Consider the following 19987-nt stretch of genomic DNA (forward strand, 5'->3'; position numbering starts at 1 on the left):
TAATTCTGTTAAAAGAAGTGAGTAATTAGGCATTAAGAAAAGCTGTATAGCACAATGGTTTATAGACAGACCCTGGAGCCAGACTGCCTGGCTTCAAAACTACTCTGACTTAAGACCTCTGACCTTGGTCAATTCACTTCATCTCTGTGTCTCTCTTTCCTCATGTGCAAATTGCAAATAATAGAGTTGTTATGAGGATTAGTGATGTTTACATATATGTACATAGTACACAGTCAACACCAATAGTTTGTTAAGCAAATAATTAGCAACATTTTAAAGATATAAAATAAGTAACCAACCAGGAGGCTTTCATGAGTCAAAGGCCATGTTGTTCCTTCACTCAGGTACAGGACCTGGTGTTTCTCAGTCTCAAAAACCTTTGGGTAACTAAGTGTGTTAAGAGCTGGGCCAATGCTGTCATTCTGGTCTAAAATGTGCAATTAACGCACTGTATTCAGATCTCTCTACAAGAAACATTTTATCCTAATGGAGAGATCAACTTCTACAATGGCCAGAGGGAAAGAGAAAATAGTAAGTAACAATATAAAAATGCTATATGTATTGTTTATAGGTAAACATGAGTAAACATAAAATCAATATCAACACATGAAACAATGATATGACAATATGAAAACACTCCATTCATAAAGTACATAAAAATCCTGATGACAGCAGTAAGAAGAAAGCCTGTGGCTCCTAATAACTGTAAATACATCTTCAAATTTAAATTCTATATTTCAGTAAGGGTAGTTCCTAAGACCAAACTTTTTGATGGGATGGCAACTAGAGCAACAACTTACATGAAAATGCAACCATCTGGTTCACAGCTCAGAGATCCAATACTTCAAAATTAATATCACATCTTTTCTGTCATCAAAATAAAAACAAATCTAGACTTCAAGACTTCATTTTTAAAAGACTATTACAATAGGAGAAAAGCTCCAAACTTAAGATCTGCAGCATCTCAAAATCAAACAGAAAAATGCTTTTCTTTTCTAGGAATGGATAAGTAGGCTAGCCGGAACTTTAGTGGAAAATTGGGCAAATGAGTTGTGAGTACGCAGATAGCATGAATCAGACTGTGGTCAGTGTTCTTGGGATGTTGTGCGTTTCAATACTTATGCAGGCTTAGGGTCTGTGAGGAAGAGAAAACCAGACCAAAGTGTGATCAAGCCAAGGCAAGAAATGGACAACTGTGAAGTAGGCCTCTTTATAATAGTAGGCATACTGGTTTTAATAGCACTATTTGAATAAAAGAGTAGTGAGGAGTTAAACCCTTCAAATGGGTTAAGAAAGTAAACAACCAGTCTGGCGTCAACTAAAAAGTCCATTTCTTGCTCTCACCCCGAGCACTGAACCTCTGTTTCCAGGTCCAGTAGTACTGGATAAGTAAGAAAGGCCCTGCTGCCAACATTGCCAGCAAGTTAAAGAATCTGCAAGCTTAGGTTTCCCATGAGCTTCTCTTAAACATTTCATCCTAACAGAAGCAACCAACAACTAGAATATGCAAAAAGTAAAGAACAAGTAACAATACAGAAGTTTGGAACTGGTTTCTACAAGCTAAGAATAAACTTCAAATATTGGACTGGGGACATCTGGAAACAAACAAGAACTAAACAAAAGCCACAAAAAATATTCCACCATGCAAACATTCCATTGGTATCAGACTGGGAAACACACATGCACACACACGCCTCCTGTTCATATTAAAGAGAAACAGAGAAACAGTTGGTAAGACTAGAGGGCAATTAAAAACTGGACATATATTTGGAAAAAACTAGGTATTGATTTAATTAGCATTTAGATTTTCATTATACAATTTCATTTTACTATTATTACTAAAACAAATGAACTACTCACAAATTTAATAAACTCTAAGATTACTTATTCTGTTTGTTTGTTTGTTTGCTTGTTTTGGTAGCTGGCCGGGGCGGGGATCCAAACCCTTCTTACAACACCACACTCTAACCAACTGAACTAACTAGGCAGCCTATCTAAGAATACTTTTGAAACAGTGGAATCCAAAACTGTAAAAGAAAAAGCAGAGATGAGTTTAATTTTGGAATTCTTTACTTGTATTTCAACAGCACTGTCATTGACTCAACTGGCATCATCTTTCACTCCTCTGACTAAAGGGTTTCCAGCAGATACATAAATTTTCCTCTTGACGTAGAGTGATTTTAATGGATGTACCAGCAGGAATCGTTGAAAACATAAGAGTACCTACAAACCAAAATTAATACTCCCCCTTCTGAGATGTCCCTCTTCCAGGAAGCCTTTCTGAGCCCCAGCATGTCTGGAAGAGCTTCCTCCTCCCTGTACCCAAAGCACCTAGTCCTTACCGCATTAGACTCCCATCACACTATATTACAATTGTATAAGGTACTGGTGTGTTTCTCCTCCCAGACTATGAACAGGGGATTGGCAGTTCATAAGGCAAAAAGCAGCATTTTAGGAAAAAATTTTAAAAGCCCATATATAGGCACTGTATTATTTGAAACATGATACATTTACCAGTCAGTGATATGTTGTGACTCTCCAAGAGAAGGTTAGAGTATTTTGCTATCATTTCTTCTCGGCCAGGTAGACTTGTAAAAGGTGAATCTATAAGAGAAAGAACAGGTGATTATACATTCTTACCAACACAATACGACTATCTAAAAACCAGTCTGCAACAACTGAACTGCTACTGTATACTATTAATGAAAAATCATGTTTTCAGGACGCTCTTAAGTTTTATGTGCCCCAAAGATATTCACAAATATATTGGCTATTAAATGTGAACCAATTTCCAATTTCTTCTGTTCTTTCTTTACCTAAAAATCCCCACTGATTTATATCAGATGGATGGATTTATTTTAATAAAAATTTCCATTTTCTTATTCTACAATTATAGTTTCTTTACAAAACCTAAGTGAAGACACAAGAATTAGATTAGCATGCCTGCAAAAGGAAAGACATGACGAGGCAAAGAGAGAAGATGAGAGAACAAGGAGGGGATGGGAAGACTGTAACAAAGGACATAAAAAAAAATAGAAAGCATCGTGGCACTAGGGGACAGAAGAGATAAAATGGCTGCATGGCAAGTTTGTGCTGTTTTCCAGCTTTGGTTACAGTATGGCAAGCCCTCTACCAACTGACTTCTTCTTTCCTCTATCAGTTCTCCCTCCTTTTAAAAATTTTCACGAAAGAAACAAGGTTTCCATTTCCACCTCTCTGACTCTCCACAAAACTGCTTGTTTTGGGGTTTTTTTTGTTTTGTTTTGTTTTTTTAACACTGCCTATTGTTCCTTTGACTTTAGGGCACCAAACGTTACCTCCCACAAAAACTACCCCAACACTATCAAACAAGTCAGAGAGAAGTAAAAGAGGTTTATTATTATAAACTTCAACACTATCAAACAAATCAGAGTGGAGAAACAAGGGTTTATTATTGCAAACTTGGCTGCCTTTAAATCTTCTATTCCATTTAAATTAAATCTGAGCTTTTTTTTATTGCATTTTTTAAAATACTCAGCTCAGAAAGTGATTCCTAGTACAAGATTAGATTTCCAATTCTTTCTTTTTCTTAAATGTATAAAAAATATTATCAAAGTTGCTGATTGCTTTTGTTGCTTCAGCTTTACACAGTCTTTTACAATATCGCCTGACAAAAATAATGTACCTAGCAGAACCTAATTCTCCAACAGGCTGTGTTCCAAAGGTTTAGTCACCTCCAATGCAACTTTGGAAGTTGGAATGCACTTTCTCCTAAAATAATCCTTTACTAATACACTTAAGTCATACTACCCTCTGATGGATTATACAGGAGAAAATGTCCTGAGTTTCTCAGTGAGCTATCGGGAGTACGAAACCTTTCTGCCAGCCACACCCAATATTCATTCATTCATATTCATACCCGCCCCCCACAAACACACACACATACACATATACATACTGCAAAAAAGGTTCCCATCAACGTTCTTTTCCTAATAAAAATTCTTTTTTTTTTTTTTTTCCCATTCTTGGGAGTAGCTCACTTAGAGGTTGTATCAAAGAGAAAACATTTCAGGAAGATCAAGGCAGATGCTATTCACTTATGGACAGGAAGCCAGGAGGGGGCGGATGAGAAGGAAAGAGCTGTTCTTCTGTGTCATCTTTTCTGTGAAGCTTCCAAAACACAAGCTTTGATATCTTTGCTTCCTTGCTAGGGAGTTCTCCTTTCCTGGAATAGCTAAGTACAGAACAGAATGCAATCTTGAGGGTTCTCACCACACTCTTTATCCCTGAACAAGCCCATAACCCTTTCAATATTGTCCAGCATCATTTATTACTATTTATTATTCACATCATCAGTAACAATAAGAGAGTGACATACGCCTAAAAAAAAATGCTTTCTATCATTCTTACTCTTATTTCATTTACATAAGTGAATGTATAGAATACCTAATACATGCCTGATCCTGATGAGGAGTATGAAGCTAAATAAACTTGCTCTTTATAGGGTTACATGGATCATAACAGTAGCAGTTTAGGCCCACAATTTGTGATTGAGTCACTGAAATTTCAGAGTGGCACTCATTCATAGTACTGACAATAACTACTAGCCTGTATATTCTATGTGAGTTGGCACATGAGCTTCAGAGTGTGAAACCTGACTCTGGGCTGGAACGAGGGTGAAGATAATGCCGAACAGATACGCTGAGGCGGGGGCTATTTCCCCATTACTCACCATGAGGACCTGTTAGGGAAGGGCCCACGTGGGATTTGCATTAGAACTAGGACAGAAAAGGGGTCTAAGGGTGGCTTGGGCAAAATTTAAGCCATGGCAGCTGAAGTAATAGGAAAGGAAGATAAAACCAATCTTCAGGGGTAAGAAAGTCTGGGTGGTTCCAGAATATCCTAGCTGTTGTGGTCATTTCCACTTTCCAGTTCACATACTAAAAATACAATCAGACATGCATAAATCAGATACTACCTGTACCCTAACTTCATATTCCCTTTAAAACATTGTGAGAAAAATAGAATAATTTGGTCAGGCTCCCTTGACTCAGGTCCGGTTGTGGGTGGTGAAGCACATTTCTTGTAAACAAGTTGTGAGTGGGTGGAGTTAGTGTGCATGTACACTCATGGTATCTTTTTAGTTTTTGCTATTGTGTGTTCTTCAGTTTGTGAAGCAGTGCTGGCCAGCAAAGCTCATGTCTCAAAACAGAGCATGTTTACTCTGCTGGCAGCTGCTCAGTTGTCCTTTGGACTTTGCCCCTAGCAGTTGAGTTTCTGAATTTCTATTTGGACTGCTTAGCTCTTAGACGTGTGTGTGCTGAATAAAGAGTATTCTTTCTTCAACCAAGGCTCCAAAGACCTTTTTGCCAGTTATCTAGTTCATAGACCTGTGTGTGAAGGGTTTATGAACGGGCTTGAGGGGTCTGTGAGCTCCAGACCCAGCCCTAGCTCTACAAACTTTACTCTTGATCAGGCTCCAGTTTCTATCAAACAGGCACCAACTGCAAAAGAACACATGTAACTGTTGTGAATTTTGCCTTGGCAAAAATTCCTTGAAGAGGTGATATACACAAATCCCTTGAGTGCAAAAGCAGGGCAGTCTACAGAAGTTGTTGGAATAGTAAAAGTGAGTTCTTTGTTTAGACAAGATATTTTTAATCAAAAGTGAGAATGTAAACCTTATTGCTTTCAGTAGGAGGACAGCCGGCAGGAGGCTGATTCAGCTAACGTTGGTGTTTGAAGCAAACTGGCAGGAGATTCAGGCAGATGTGGTTTGAATACTTTTTGAAAGGACAAGGCTGAGTCACACACAAAAAAGTATAAAATAGAGAGGCAGGAATTTTGGATCCTAATACAAATTCTGCCACTAATACTTAGGGTTTCAAAATGCGATACAGCCAGCTCGATGCTTTGTCTCCACTGTAAACCTCATTTCATACCAAAAAAAAGGAGGATCCGAAAAGTCTAAATACTGAGTGCCAAGATCATTATATGCAATTTTCATGTTATCACACTCTCCCCTTTCATTTCATAATTATTGCTGGAAATTTTCCAGCTCACATTCTTTTACAGGTAGTGGCAAAAATGCCAACATAAAAGAGTAATATCAAATAGTTGTCCCAGTGATAAAAAGGTTTTTTTTCCTCCCTCTTCAGGGGAGATGGGCAATGAGGGTTGAGTAACATCTTAATTTTCACCTATTATTATTTCATATGAAATAACAAAACGGTCTCATATTTTTCCCATATCACATTTTAAAAGACACTGCTAGAGGGGCTTATCATTCATGCTATTAACACTTTCAAATGAAGTAAGCATGCTATAATTTCTACTTAAAATATTAAAGTAACATTTTCACATATTTTATTTGGGGCCTTCATTTAACTAAAATAAATTGGGGAGGAAAAATGAGGATAACACTAGCAAACTGCATTGAGTTTTAAGATTTGCTTTATTTAAATTGGGAAGTAAGTTCAACTACATTTCTGATTAAGAATAAACATTCTGTCTAAATTCCCCCAAATCTTTCATATTTTAAAATCTTGGAAGGGTCTAAATTTCATTTAGAAAAAGATACAAGAAACAGCTATTATCAAAAGAAATATCATTCTTTATCTCTCACATGTATTTATCAATTGCTATCAATATCATCATTAAAATTATTTTAATAAATCTTAATTTTAACATCCTGACATATAGCCTTCTAAATGTGCAGCCCAATTACAGAAGCACTACAACTTAGGAATGGATAATATATACTATTTATAAAACAGAAGTTTGGAAATCAGAATATATTTCCTCATAGGAGCAATATTATACATAACCATGAGATCCCATGCCAAATTGTAATAGCCATTTAATCCATGATATGGCTAAACTATAGCTTTAAGATATCTAATTATTATTATTTCTTCTGAACAATGCATTTTGAGTTCTATTTTTAGGTTCTAGGAATATAGCATTCCTACCCCAGTCCATAATTGCAGTGGAAGGAAGCAAAGGGGAAATAAGGCTACTTTGAGTTCTGGACATTATACTCCAGACAGAGTTCCTCAAGAAAAAAAGAAAACACCAAAGTAGGTTTGTCAAGAAAATACAGGTTATCCTGATGGGGCCATTTATAAATCAGACTTTCTAAGCCAGGAACAGATAACAGTCCAGATAGGAAACTCTGATATTTTTACATGGTTTGGGAAGTATTAGACAAGAAGTTAGGAAACTGTTACTTTTACATGGTTCAGGAAATATTAGACAAAAAGTTCATTTATAGATAGACAAAAAAAAAAAAAGGCCTAGTGACAAGCATGATGACAATGTGTGCTTTTAAACAGCCTTGGTAAACTATTTTTAAAACCTGATCATCTAGGAATATAAACAGATTGATCTTTTCTTTAAAAAATATGATTTTTGTAATAAAATATATTTCAAAAGGCAGTGTGGAAACTCATGTTTCAAATCACTTCTACATGGGTCTTTAAGATACTTTAACAGTGAAACTTATGCCAATAAAACTACTAAAAAATTAAACCCAAAAAGTTAACTAGGATTTCTGTTCTTTCTAAAGACTACAGATTTTTTAAATGTTTCACATGTTAGGTTATTTTTTGATGAGACTTAGATTTTTGTCAGTGGTGCTCAACTGATGATTTTGCTCCACAGGGAACATTTGGCAATGCCTGGAGACATTTTGGTTGTCACAACTTGGGGGAGGTTACTACTTGTATCCAGCAGGTTGTATTAGTTTCTGCAATGAGTTAAATGTGTCCACCCAAAGTTCATGTATTAGAAACTTAACCTCCATTGTTAACAATGTTAAGAAGGTCAGAAATCTAATTATGATATTTGAAAGGTGGAGCCTTTAAGAGGTAATTAAATTGTGAACACTGTGCCCCTATAAATGGACTGATCCATTCATGGAGCAAGGGGTATGGTTCTGATGGCTTTATAAGAAGAGGGAGTGAGCTAGTTAGCTCTCTCACTCAGCCCACTCTTGCCATGTGACACCCTGCATAGCAGTGGAGAGTCACCCTCCATCTCCCACACTGGTCTGCCCTTCCCCATGTTTTACCTCCATACCTTGATCAGGGTCAGAAAACACACATCTAACTGCTCCCACATAGACACTCTTGTCACTTTGCTCAGCTCTGAGACCCTGTGCCAAGCGACCCCTCTGCAGGAACACCACTCCACTGTACTCAGGCTCTAATACTCCACACTGGGCCACCCTCCTTCCTAGACGCCATCCTTCCCAGGTTCAGTCTCTAATACCCTAATCTGGGCCCCTTCAGCTCCATCCATCAGGTGAGGATGTCCTCCTGCTCCTCCCCACGCAACAGCTACAGGAGCTACAGGAGCTACAGGAAACAGGAGCTACAGGAGATACAGGAGCTACAGGAGCTACCGGAGCATTCACTACAGGAGCATTCAGGGAAAGATGGGTGGGGAGGGAGAAGGGAGTGGGGGTGGGGGGAGTAACAGAAGACCAGGAAGAGGAAGAGTCAGTTGAACTTTCTTAACAAATGTTTATATAGAGTAATTATAATCATGATGATAAATTTAGGGTAAAAATTTTTATGCATCAAAACATCCCCATTAAAGGTAGGCTTTTAGTTAATTTGTTTCTTAAAACAGTTTAAATGCCTTTAAAGGTAAAAACTACTAGTGCTTTCTACTGAGATATAGACTAACACAATGTCAGGCATATGTGGGCACTCAAATAATATTTGTTTCAACAAATATATCTTACTAGGTCGTTGCTCGGTGTGGGGGTCACATAGGGAAGGGGCTTGATTAAGGAAGAGAATAAGCCATGTCCTCTGGAATTTAAAATGATAAATTTAAATGACTCTACTGCAAACATTTTTCAAAAGATAAAAAGGATCCATTCCCCCCAATTTGTTCCATGTGATTGTGATAATGATGGTGTTTAAATATTCCCATTTATGTAATATTTCTCTTTTACAACGATATTTTACATCTTATTTAATTGAAACACCCGCAAATAGTCAAGGTGAGTCCTGTGCCTAACTTTATTCCAGGACTCAAACTGTCAGCATGTCCTTCAGCTCGAATCAAACATTTAGATTTACACACTGTATTCTTTGTCAGTGGTTCCAAATTTTCACAGGCATACCCAAATGTTTCAGAGAGACAACTGCATATTGTATTTAAGCACTGTATTGAAGGAAGGCACTGGAGTTTGATTGATCAATGCTAAATTTCCTGCTCTACTGCTTAACTAATTATGTATACTTGGGCAATTACTTAACCCTAAGCCCCAATTTCCTCATCTGAAAGTGAGGGATAATAAAAGATAACTCATAGGGCTCATAACCAACATAGTGCAGTGCCTGGCACACAGTGATTATATAGCAAATATGATAAATTATAGCCATTTTATTATTAAAATTTGGTCCAAAGTGTTAGGTTAACAGAATAACTACCTCCAAGTATTCAAAGCATCTACATAAAAAATAGCCAGTAAACCTCACAATATCCTTTAGCAAAGAGAAAACTTAATCTCATGGAGATCAATACAGAATCTAAAAATCAAGCTGAGGTTGCCTGATTTTTAACTCTGACTTAAAATTAGATGCTAACTTCATGCCTTTTATATGACACTTTATTCCATAATTTCAGCTCAAGTACAGCTAAAGGACAGAACTTATACCATATTCATACACAGACATCCCCTTCCCCCAATTCATCACATTTATTGATACCTTCATTTATTCCGTTTTCATTTGTTTCCTACTTTTTTCATTTTAGAAGTCTTCAGAATATCAACTTAAACTTGATGCCAGTGGAATACATCACTTCATAACAGTGCACTAACTAGGTCACATCATTTTAAAGTAGTGATTTCTAACCTGCTTAGAATCACATGATTAGAATCACATGGAGAATTTTTAAAACTATTAATACTCAGGCTGAATCCCAGGCCACATGATTCAGAGTATTTGAGGGAAGGATCCAGGTATCAGCATTTTTAAAGCTCTCTGGTAATTATGACATACAGCCAAGTGGGGAACTAAAGTCCTAGGGCTAACCCAGAATGCATTGGTTCTCAGAACTGCAATAATCTGAGGTGAATAATGGGTGAATCAGGAACAGAAGGATCGGGGATACCCAGAAGGGGAAAAATGTACTGGACAATTCTTTATAAGTGGTATGATGGAAAAGAGATGTGGAACAAGGAAATTCAGAAACGGAAGCAACCCAAAATACTTCGTCTAAGTTGATAACAACTAGGCCTTAGAAAGGGCATTTATAAAAAATGAAGTCTTATTTCACTTAGCATAATGTTCTCCAATTCTATCCATATTATCGCCAATAAGAGAATTCCTTTGTTTTTTAAAGTTGAATATTATCCCTTTTTGTATATATACCACATTTTCTTTGTCCATTTGTTGACAGATGCTTAGGTTGTTGATTTCATCTCTTGGCTATTGTGAATAGTGCTGCAATGAACATGGGAGTGCAGACATCTGTTCAACATACTAACTTCAAATCTTTTGTGTAAATACTCATAAGTGGTGTTGCTGTTTCATATGGTAATTATATTTTTAGTTGTTTGAGGAACCTCCATACAGTTTTCCATAATGGCTATACTAATTTACATCCCCACCAACAGTGTACAAGGGTTCCCTTTTCTCCACATCCTCAACAACACTTGTTATCATTATGTTAAATGAAATAAGCCAGGGACAGAAAGGCATATTCTCACTTATACGTGGAATCTAAAACAATTGAATTCATAGAAGCACAGAGTAGAATGGTGGTTACAAAAGTGGGGAAGAAGAGGGAGAGGGGACTGGGGAGATGATGATCAAAGTGTACAAAATCTCAGGAGAAATATGGTGTGCTTTTTGTTTGTTTAGTTCTATTGCATAGTGTCGTGAATATAGTTAATAATAGCTATTGAACATTTTGAAACTGCTGAGATTGTAAATTTCAAATTTTCTCATCACAGAAGATAAGCATTTGAAGTGATGAACATGTTAACTAGCTTGATTTAATTATTTTACACTGTATTAAACAATCTCATAACATCACTTTGTACCCATGAATGTATATTATTATAAATTGTCAATTTAAATTTTAATAAAGTCTTACCCTTTATTCTTTCTCCTTTGTGGTATGTTACAAAAACTCTGCATGCTATATAAGCTCATGAATATAACCTCCTATGAAAGGTTGAAAACCTTTTGTAGAATAATGTTCCAATTTTAGTTACTGGTGTTCAGTATTTACCAGCAGGAGAGGCGATGATGATGTTCTATTATCCTTACTCGCTGCTAACACTTTAAGATCTATAACACAGGGACTTGAATTAGAAAGTAGGTCATGTTAACCTAAAAAAAAAAAAAAATTAGAGAAAAGTATCTCCAAATATTCTGAGTTTATTTGGAAATAGGAAATAGAATTATAATCCGGAATGCACGTCATGGCAAGCCGGTGCATTCAGTGAGGGAAAGGTAAAAGAAAGCTTTTATTGGCAAAAAGGGAGAGGTTCAGGTAAGCTGCTTCATTGGTTCGTTGGTTTCAGAGGCCCAAAGTCAGATTTGTCCTCAGTTCGTTGGCTGAGATGCAGTTACTGGGCAAGTTTCTTTCGGAGCATCTCATCTGAATTACTGCAGTTCCAAAGAATGTTTGTCTAATGATAAACCTCACAGGCAAAGCAGGAGATGTGTGAAAGAGGGGAAGGGATTTCTGATAGGCTTTAGAGAGTCCGTGGAAACTGCTCTTATCCCACACAAGTAATCATGAGCCCGCCTCATCCCTGCCTTTCCCAGCCCTATTTTGCCTGGGTTTGACAGAAAGTGATCTCATCAACTTTCATAGTCAGGTGGAACACTTTCAAAGTAAAAAGTAAATATAAACAGGTGAAGCTAAAATGGCAAACTTGGTGTTGGCTTTGGTAATGTTTTGCACACAACTCCCTCTTTCAAAGTGTTTTCAACGATGAAACCACCACCACAAAAAACTTCATTTTCAAAGACCAGGGTGTAAAAGAAGATACACATACTCATCATCACATATGTCGTGGGCTGGCTCTGGGTGTTTGGTTATGATGTTATTTTCACTCAGCTCTAAACAACATCCTCAAAGCCAACTCACCAGCCAGGAGGAAGAAATAACGATATTTGAGCCTTACTATAGATCTGAGTAGAGGAAGTTGTCCTTGGGGAGCGTGGCTTTCAGAAGTCGTGCGACTTTAGCAGAGGCCAAGTCGCTGGCTTGTTCACGCACCTCCCCCCCACCTACACACCCTACCACCCTCTTCCCAGGAAAAACCAAACCCTGCCCTCCTGCCAACGCCGACTGTCGGGGCGCTGTTCGTTCCAGATTCACTCCAGGGAGCGGAGGAGCCCGAGCCGCCCCAGGTCCCTGGTTCAACTCAGGTAACCCAAGCGCTGCCAATTGAAAGCTGCCGCCGCCGCCCCCGCCTTCGCTAGCACGCCCGCGCCTCTCCCCGCCACCCCGGCCGGGCGCCCGTGCCTGCGCGCCCTCTGCCCTCCCCTTCCCGTCCCTCATCACACCTGGAGGATCGTCGCCCGCCAAACTCGGGCGCGCCGCAGCGACGAGGCACAGGAGGAGGAGAGGCAGGGGCGATGGCGCCCCGGGTCCCTGCAGGCCGGGGAAGGGGTGCATGGTGCCGGCGGGTCAGCAGCGGTTCTCGTGGAGGCTTCCCGGCGTCTGTGGCCAGAGTACCTGCGCACACTCGCCGGTGGCCGGATGCCCGCTGCCAGTCCCCGGGGCGGGACACGCGAGATAAAGCGGAGTGGGAGGGGCCCGGCCGCCCTGCCCTCCTCCCCGGAGACGCTCGCACCGCGCCCGAGCCCGGCCCAGCGCTGCGCCGGGCCTCCCATCAATTATGCAGCCCGCAGCCGCTGCAGGCGCGCCCGGATGTGCGGTGCCTCTGCGCGCTGCATCCTCCCCGGCCTCCGGCCTCTGGGCGCCAGCAGGTCGGGGAGGGAGCCTGCTAAACACGCAGGAGCAGGTGGTGTCTAGCCCATCTCCTCGGGGAGAGGTGGAAATTCTGCCGCAGACTCTCCTACGGAGTTCATCGGACGCAGGGTTCACTTGTTGACTTTGATGGGACAGATGAGAGGATAGAGGACACTTTTCTGCTCCCCGGGACATCTTTGGGCTTCCTTATTAAGATTTATTTTTGCTGGTGAAAGGCGCTATCCTATAATCTGGACTAATCTTTCTTTGTTCTGCTTACCAATCGCACACGCCCTCCCCTTCAGTCTCTGAAGGCTTAACCGGTTCTCTCCAGATCCAGGCTTCAGAGTCCCGAGGCCCCACAGAGTGTTTGTTTGTTTGTTTTTTCCTTTTGGTTGCTTGGCAAACAGTTTTTGAGGAACTACCTTGAACTCAAAAAACAAAAACAACCCAAAGTAGATACTGTGTAAAGTGCACAAGGAAGCTGACCTTCGTCAAACTCGAACACTGTTTAAGACAATGCTATCCCTTACCCAGAAAGGTTGTGGCTTGGAATTTTCAGTGTTCCCGACCAAATGAAATAAAAAACTAAAAACATGTGATTTACTGGGGAGAGGAGGAGGAATCTGCATTACAACATAAAAGAGCAGTAAGATTTGATGATTCTCCAGAATGTTATAACATACTGAAAGATACCTTTTAAAGTATTTCTCATGAGCTCTGTTCCTTCTGCCTTTATTTTTTAATGGTAAGCTTTGACATTCGTAAATTCAAAACAGCTCAGTGTCAAAAAAAGGATTGCAAGAAAGTGTTAGATGCAACTTTTGAAAGTTGAACTGTTAAACAAGAACTATGCTTACTCCAAACAGGAATGGTTACTTTTCCTGTTACTAAACTATTCCTCTGTTTCCAGCCTAATATTATATGAGCAAAATTTTGGAAAAGAATGTAGATGATTCAGATTGGTGGTGAGGGAATACGAATGATCCACTTCGTTCAAAAATATTATCCACCGAGTGCCTGGCGCTGAGTTCAAAACAGGCTAAATGTACTAAAAGGAGCATGCATGCGAGCACACACATACATACACACTAATCTGTGAACTATAAATCTAGCGAAAACTTCCTCTCGGTCAGAAAATTATAATAATCATTAAACCTTTCTGAACAAAACCTTATGAAAGATCTTGAAGGACTAACACGCACTGTGATCCTCTCAGAACTTTGGTGGTGCTTGCTAAACCCAAGCCTGATAAATGGCTGCTAAATCTCACCCTGTCCTGCTGCCATGCATCTTGTCTGAGGACTTCCTGCAAACATTTCCCTACACTTGCGAGAACTTTTAACAGTAAGCACTTCTCTGATCAAAATGAACACTGACTGACCTTTCCCAATTAGTTCTTTTGTAAAATCCTTCAGCACAAATTCACACTTCTTCAAATGAGCTGAACTTATTTAAAGAAAAATTATCTTTTCAGTTGAACCAGCCTATTTATGAACAGGAAAAAGTGACTTTCCCAAGTTGAGGCTTGCTGGGAAAACAGAATAATTTAATCAGGCCCCAATTGTGTGGGGGGGGGGGGTGCAGTTTAGTGCGCATGGGCAGCGCCGCCATCTGGCTGGCATTTACTGCCTCAGGCGTCTGCCCTGCACAGCCATGCTCTCAAACTTATGGCTCCAAGGACCTTTTTGCCGGTTACCTAGCTCATAGACCTGCGTGTGAGGGCTCTGGGGACCCAGCCTGGCATGTAAAGGGTTTGTGAACGGGCTTGAGGGGTCTGTGAGCTCCAGACCCAGCCCTAGCTCGACAATTGGCCCAGTCGGCAGGATTACGGGCAGGTAAAAGAGCGCTGCTTTTGTTGATAGAGCAAAACAAGTTGAGAAATATATATGATTCTTGTTTTGCTAAGCATTTTGAAAGTCTTTCACCATTGTTACTGTGTGTTTTTTTTTGTTTTTGTTTTTTATCATTACACTCTGTAAACATTCTTTGTGGCCATTTACCAATTTGTAACCTCCCTCCGTCTCCCCCTTTCCCAGGTCTGGTGTCCTCAGTCCCATTCTCTCCTTTTGAGATTTCGAGGAATTATTGTTATTGTTTTATATTTAGATGTTTAATATTTGGGGTTCGTACCTCCACTCCACTTTTTCAAATGTTTCATATCCTTCAAAACCAGATTATTTACTACCTTCCTGTATAGCTTTTTCTGACCTTTCTGTTCCAAATTGAACTTTCCCTGCATGGTGAACTGAATATGGCTACAAGCACTCTGACATTCTCATCAAGTGTATTGAGGGGGATGGAAGGTCCTCTCCCTGAGCTGTGTGGGATCTGTGACTTCTCTGACCTATTAAATATTACTGCAGTAACACTGTGTGAGCTTCCAGATCCAGGCCTCAAGAGCTTCCACTTCTTTTCTCGGAACCCTTGCTCTTAGAAGACTGCTGCCAGAGTAAGAAGTACCACCCTGAGACCCCCAAGCTGTGAGTAGCCCAAACCACATGGAGGGCCCTGTCAAAATAAGTTCAAGTAAAAAAAACTATGAGAGTTTATTGTGCATACAAAAGAACAGTTTGTGAACTGAGAGACTTCAAATCAAAAGCGGTAAGAAGCTCAGCTCCAAGTTAACAGCACAGCTTATAAAGCATCAGTGAGGAAGTACATTGATCTCTATTATGATTGGCTGCTATAAACTTACATTTCTTTTAGGACAAGTAGAGCTGTATAAGCTTATTTTTCTGTACCATATTTTTCAATTTTATCATACTGATAAGGAAGAAAACTTGCATTTGGGGGAAATCAGAATAGCTTAAGTTTCAGCTATGTGGCTTTGGGTGGTCAGTCTAGGAGTTTATCCAAACTGTGGCCTTCGTTTTGATTTTAACAGCCCCGAACAATTAGATGCCATGCAGAGAGAGAGAGAGAGGCTGGAGCCTTCAGACATGCCAGCCCCTAGCTGAGGACAAGATGATCCCAGTTGGTGCTCTTTGGAGCAAAATTGTCCACCTAAGCCCCGTCCAAAGTCCTGACCCACATAATTGTGAAGTATAATGAAATTGTTGTTTTAAGCCACTATGTTTTGGGATAGCTTATGTCCCCACAATAAATAATTTGAGCACTCTCTTCTGACCTCATACTTTCTGTAAGATTAATTTTACAATTAATAATTTACAGCCTTGTGACTTGACCTTCAATGCTGGCTTAGATTTCAATTTAAATATTTTATTGTTATTCAACTTGTTTTGTGATTATATCTTCTTTCTCAACTAGATTACATTCTTTTCAGTACTTGCAAATAATTCTATAAATAGTATTTTTAGTATACTTTTTTTATTTATTAGAAAATTAGTTTATAAGGAAAATGTTTTTTTTCTTTTTTTGTTATTGCTAAAATTCATGTTGTATTTGTCAAATAATGCTATGAAATCTTTATATTTTACCTTTAATATATAAGCTGTCATTGAATGAAAAGTGCATAAAAGGGTCCTGGTAAGGTATAGAAATGAGAGTAGGAATGTGAATGTGGGTTACCTTGCACTGAAAATAATAGTTGACTTAAAAAATTATTGGAGAAAAACATATGTCAGAGAGTGACTACTATATAAAGTACTAAAATAAACGTGAAAGTTTGCTAATAGCCATTAGTAAAAAACAAACAACAAACCAAACAATATATATATATTTATATATATAAATACAAGTCCTGGGATATGGTAGGCAAAATTCTTTGATGGCTCCCAAAATACCTGCCTCCTCGTACACCTGCCTTGTATAATTCCCTCTCCTTGAGTGTGGGCAGGCTTGTGAAATGATGGGGTAGTCACTACCTTGATTAAGTTACATTTGGTAAGACTTCATTTTAGCCAACTAGAGGAAGAGATTCCCAGTGAGAGAGATGCAATCATTCTTGTCTGGGAGAAGTAAACAGCCACACTGTAAACTGCCTATGGAAAGGGACAACCTCCAGAAGCTGAGCACCTTCAAGCCCAAGGAACTGAATTTTGCCAGCAGCCAGTGAACTTGGAAGAGGACCCAGAGCCTCAGATGAGATCACAGCCCCAGCTAATACCTTGATTTCTGTCTTGTGTGAGCCCCTGAGCAGAGAACCCAGAAACTGTGCCTGGATTCCTAACTCACAGAATCCGTCAGATCACAAATAAGTGTTGTTTTAAACCACTAACTTTATAATTTGTTATGTAGCAGTAGATAACTAATACAGAGTTGCCCGTCAGGTGACATTCTAATTATACTGTAAGAAAATGGTTCTATGCTTGAACGAAGTCAGGAATGGGTATGGAAGGAAAAAGAAGAAAGTACTCCAGTCAGCTCTGATGATATTATTAATAAAAAGTTCTAGAGCTACTCAGTAGGTTGTATTATTTCTAAATTGGGACCTATGACCAACTGAGTCATTTTGCTCTCCTTCTCTGCTAACATAGCCTAAATTTATACATCCTAAATTATGTACACAACGTATGGAGAATCCTTGATCTCAGGGATAGAAGTCTTTACACCTTGGAGATAAATTATAACCAGTCTAAATCAATGAGTATAATCTCATTACCCTTAGCAATGGTGTGTCTCAGGGGCAGCATAGCTAATGAGATATAAAAGCAAATCTATTTTAGTTGTTTTCTTTCATTATAGAGAAAAAAAGGCCTTAAATGGAAAAAGCTTTTTGTCCCACTCCTTTTGCCTTCTTCTTCCTGCCTTGATATAGCTATGATGCCAAGATTGGCAGTGGCAACTGTTGAGCTCTTTTAACTGCCTGTAATCCTGCTGACTGGGCCAACTGTTGAGCTAGAGCTGGGTCTGGAGCTCACAGACCCCTCAAGCCCATTCACAGACTGGGTCACAAACCCTTCACACACCAGGCTGGGTCAGCAGACCCCTCACACACAGGTCTATGAGCTAGGTAACTGGCAAACAGGTCCTTGGAAGCTGTAGGTTGGAGACCATGGCTGTGTGGAGGACAGATGCCTGAGCCAGACACCAGCCAAGTTGCAGTGCCGCACATGCGCACTAACTCCACCCACCCACCCACAATTTGCTTACAAAGGATGCGCCGCACCACCCCCAACCTGATGGGCAGGAGAGGGGGCCTGATTAAATTTTTCTATTTTCCCAACAGCAACTTTTCAATCATGTGGTGAGAAGGCAACTTTTCCAAGATTATTAAAACAATGACATACTTATGAATATATTTAACAAAAATTGTGTAAAAACTACATGAAGGAAAAGTTAAATAAGACTCAATAAAATAGAGATGTATTACAAAATAGAAAGGACTCAACATTCCAAATATGCAAAATCTCCCCTAATTAATCTAGAAATTTAATACAGTTTCTATTTAAATTCCAAAAAGATTTTCTGATAATGAAAAATTGATTCAAAAGTACCTACAAAAAGTAAATCAAAACAATAACCAAGGAAATTTTGAAGACTATTGAAGGAGACTTTGTCCTACTATATGCCACACTATACTATGAAGCTATAGTAACTGCAGCAGTGTAATACCAGCACAGGAAAAGACAAATAGTCCAGTGAAGAACAGAGAGAAAAAAGAAAACAGACGTATACTGAGAATTTGGCATGCAGCAAATGTGATATTTCAAAATAGTGGAGAACAGATAGTTTATCCCATAAATGGCTTTTATCCAATACATATCTATCGATTTTGATAAATTTAGATTCCTCTCTTAGATGCCATATTAAAAAATAAATTCCAAATTGACTGTTGTTCTAAAGATAAAATTATAAAATTGTTCAAAAGCTATATTATTTAGTGGATAGGAAAAGACTTCATATGCTAAAATTTAAGAATACAGACGAAAAAAACAAATTTTTTACTAGATAAAATTTAAAAGAAAATGTATACATAATAAAAGACACCACAAAGTAAAAACAAGGTACAGATCAGTAGAAAATATGTGAAATGTATCCCCTACAAAGGGTTAATACCCTTAATATTAAAAGAGCAACAAAAAATTAACACAAAGTATAAAAAACCCACTTGAAAAAAATGTGACATGGGTGCCATTGGGGCAATATATAAATGGATTAAGCTTAGCCTTTAAAATGTGAATAATAATGTAGTCTATTGCATTTTCACAGCTTTCTTTGCTAGGCTCCAAACAACACAAATCTCAGTTCAGGGTTTCTATAGTGTGCTCCTCCATGGACCAGAAATAAAAGGACAGAGCCATTAGCAAAGTCACTGGCATAGAGACAGCCTAAAAAGTGACCAGCAAGTTTATTTGGATGACGGAGTCCACAGAGGACCCAGGTGCAGAGCAAATGCTGCAGAATCTCAGCATCTTCCAGATTTTTGACGGGATGAATTATACTCTCTATCTGGTTGTGTCTCAGCAGGGCTCCTCAGCCAAGAGAGAAGAGCTCTATTGTCCTGGTGATGCTTTGAAAAAACATTTTGGAAATGGGTGCCCTTTTTGGAGAAGCAAGTAAACAGCATAGGTTTGGGTTAAGTCAGGGCAACAGTGTGAGGCTCATTTGGCCCCAGCAAGCAGGCAGAGAGAATCTAGAGAGGACTGCTGCTAGAGGGGGGTCAGAAAGGATATAGTCTAAGAAAAGTGTCTGTGGTGGCGCCTGGAAAACTGTGTCAATGACCTCTCTGCCATTGTGGAATCCTCCCCAGAGCCTCCATCAACTGGGCAGGGAGGGCTGCTCAATTCACAGAACCCAGGGCAAAATGTAAATGCAGGGCCCCTTGTTCAAAAAGCATGAGAAAGGTCTACTGAGAGTATTAAACTATCAAGCATTTACCTTTCTTCCATGGTTTCTCTCTTGAGTTGTCATATCTTTTATTTGCTATTTAATGTTGTTCTAAGTAAAAGGAAACATTTTTAATTAATATAAAGAATTTTACCATTCATCTTTATATTGTGCAATACCAGCTTTAGATGCCAATACAAGAGCATTTAACTTTTATGTGGAATCGCTGAAAATTATACAATTCATATTTCATGGCTCATACATGTATGTTTATTTTGTTCTTGTCACATAAGTGGAAATGCTGCACAGAAGTAGCTTGACT

At 39.1% G+C, this 19987-nt stretch overlaps 1 protein-coding gene across 1 annotated transcript in view; it reads right to left on the reverse strand.

Moving 5' to 3' along the window:
- Positions 1-12636, reverse strand: part of EMB (embigin) — a 42226-nt gene extending 29590 nt beyond the window's left edge. The window contains exons 1-2 of the mRNA XM_063087589.1: positions 12525-12636; positions 2515-2604 (exon numbers count right to left, since the gene is read on the reverse strand). Coding sequence (XP_062943659.1) covers positions 2515-2604; positions 12525-12636 — 202 coding nt within the window. The remainder of the gene's footprint in view (positions 1-2514; positions 2605-12524) is intronic.
- Between the last annotated feature and the right edge of the window lie 7351 nt (positions 12637-19987).

The sequence above is a fragment of the Cynocephalus volans genome, chromosome 2 (genome assembly GCF_027409185.1).
Source record: "Cynocephalus volans isolate mCynVol1 chromosome 2, mCynVol1.pri, whole genome shotgun sequence".
Classification (NCBI taxonomy): Eukaryota; Metazoa; Chordata; class Mammalia; order Dermoptera; family Cynocephalidae; genus Cynocephalus; species Cynocephalus volans.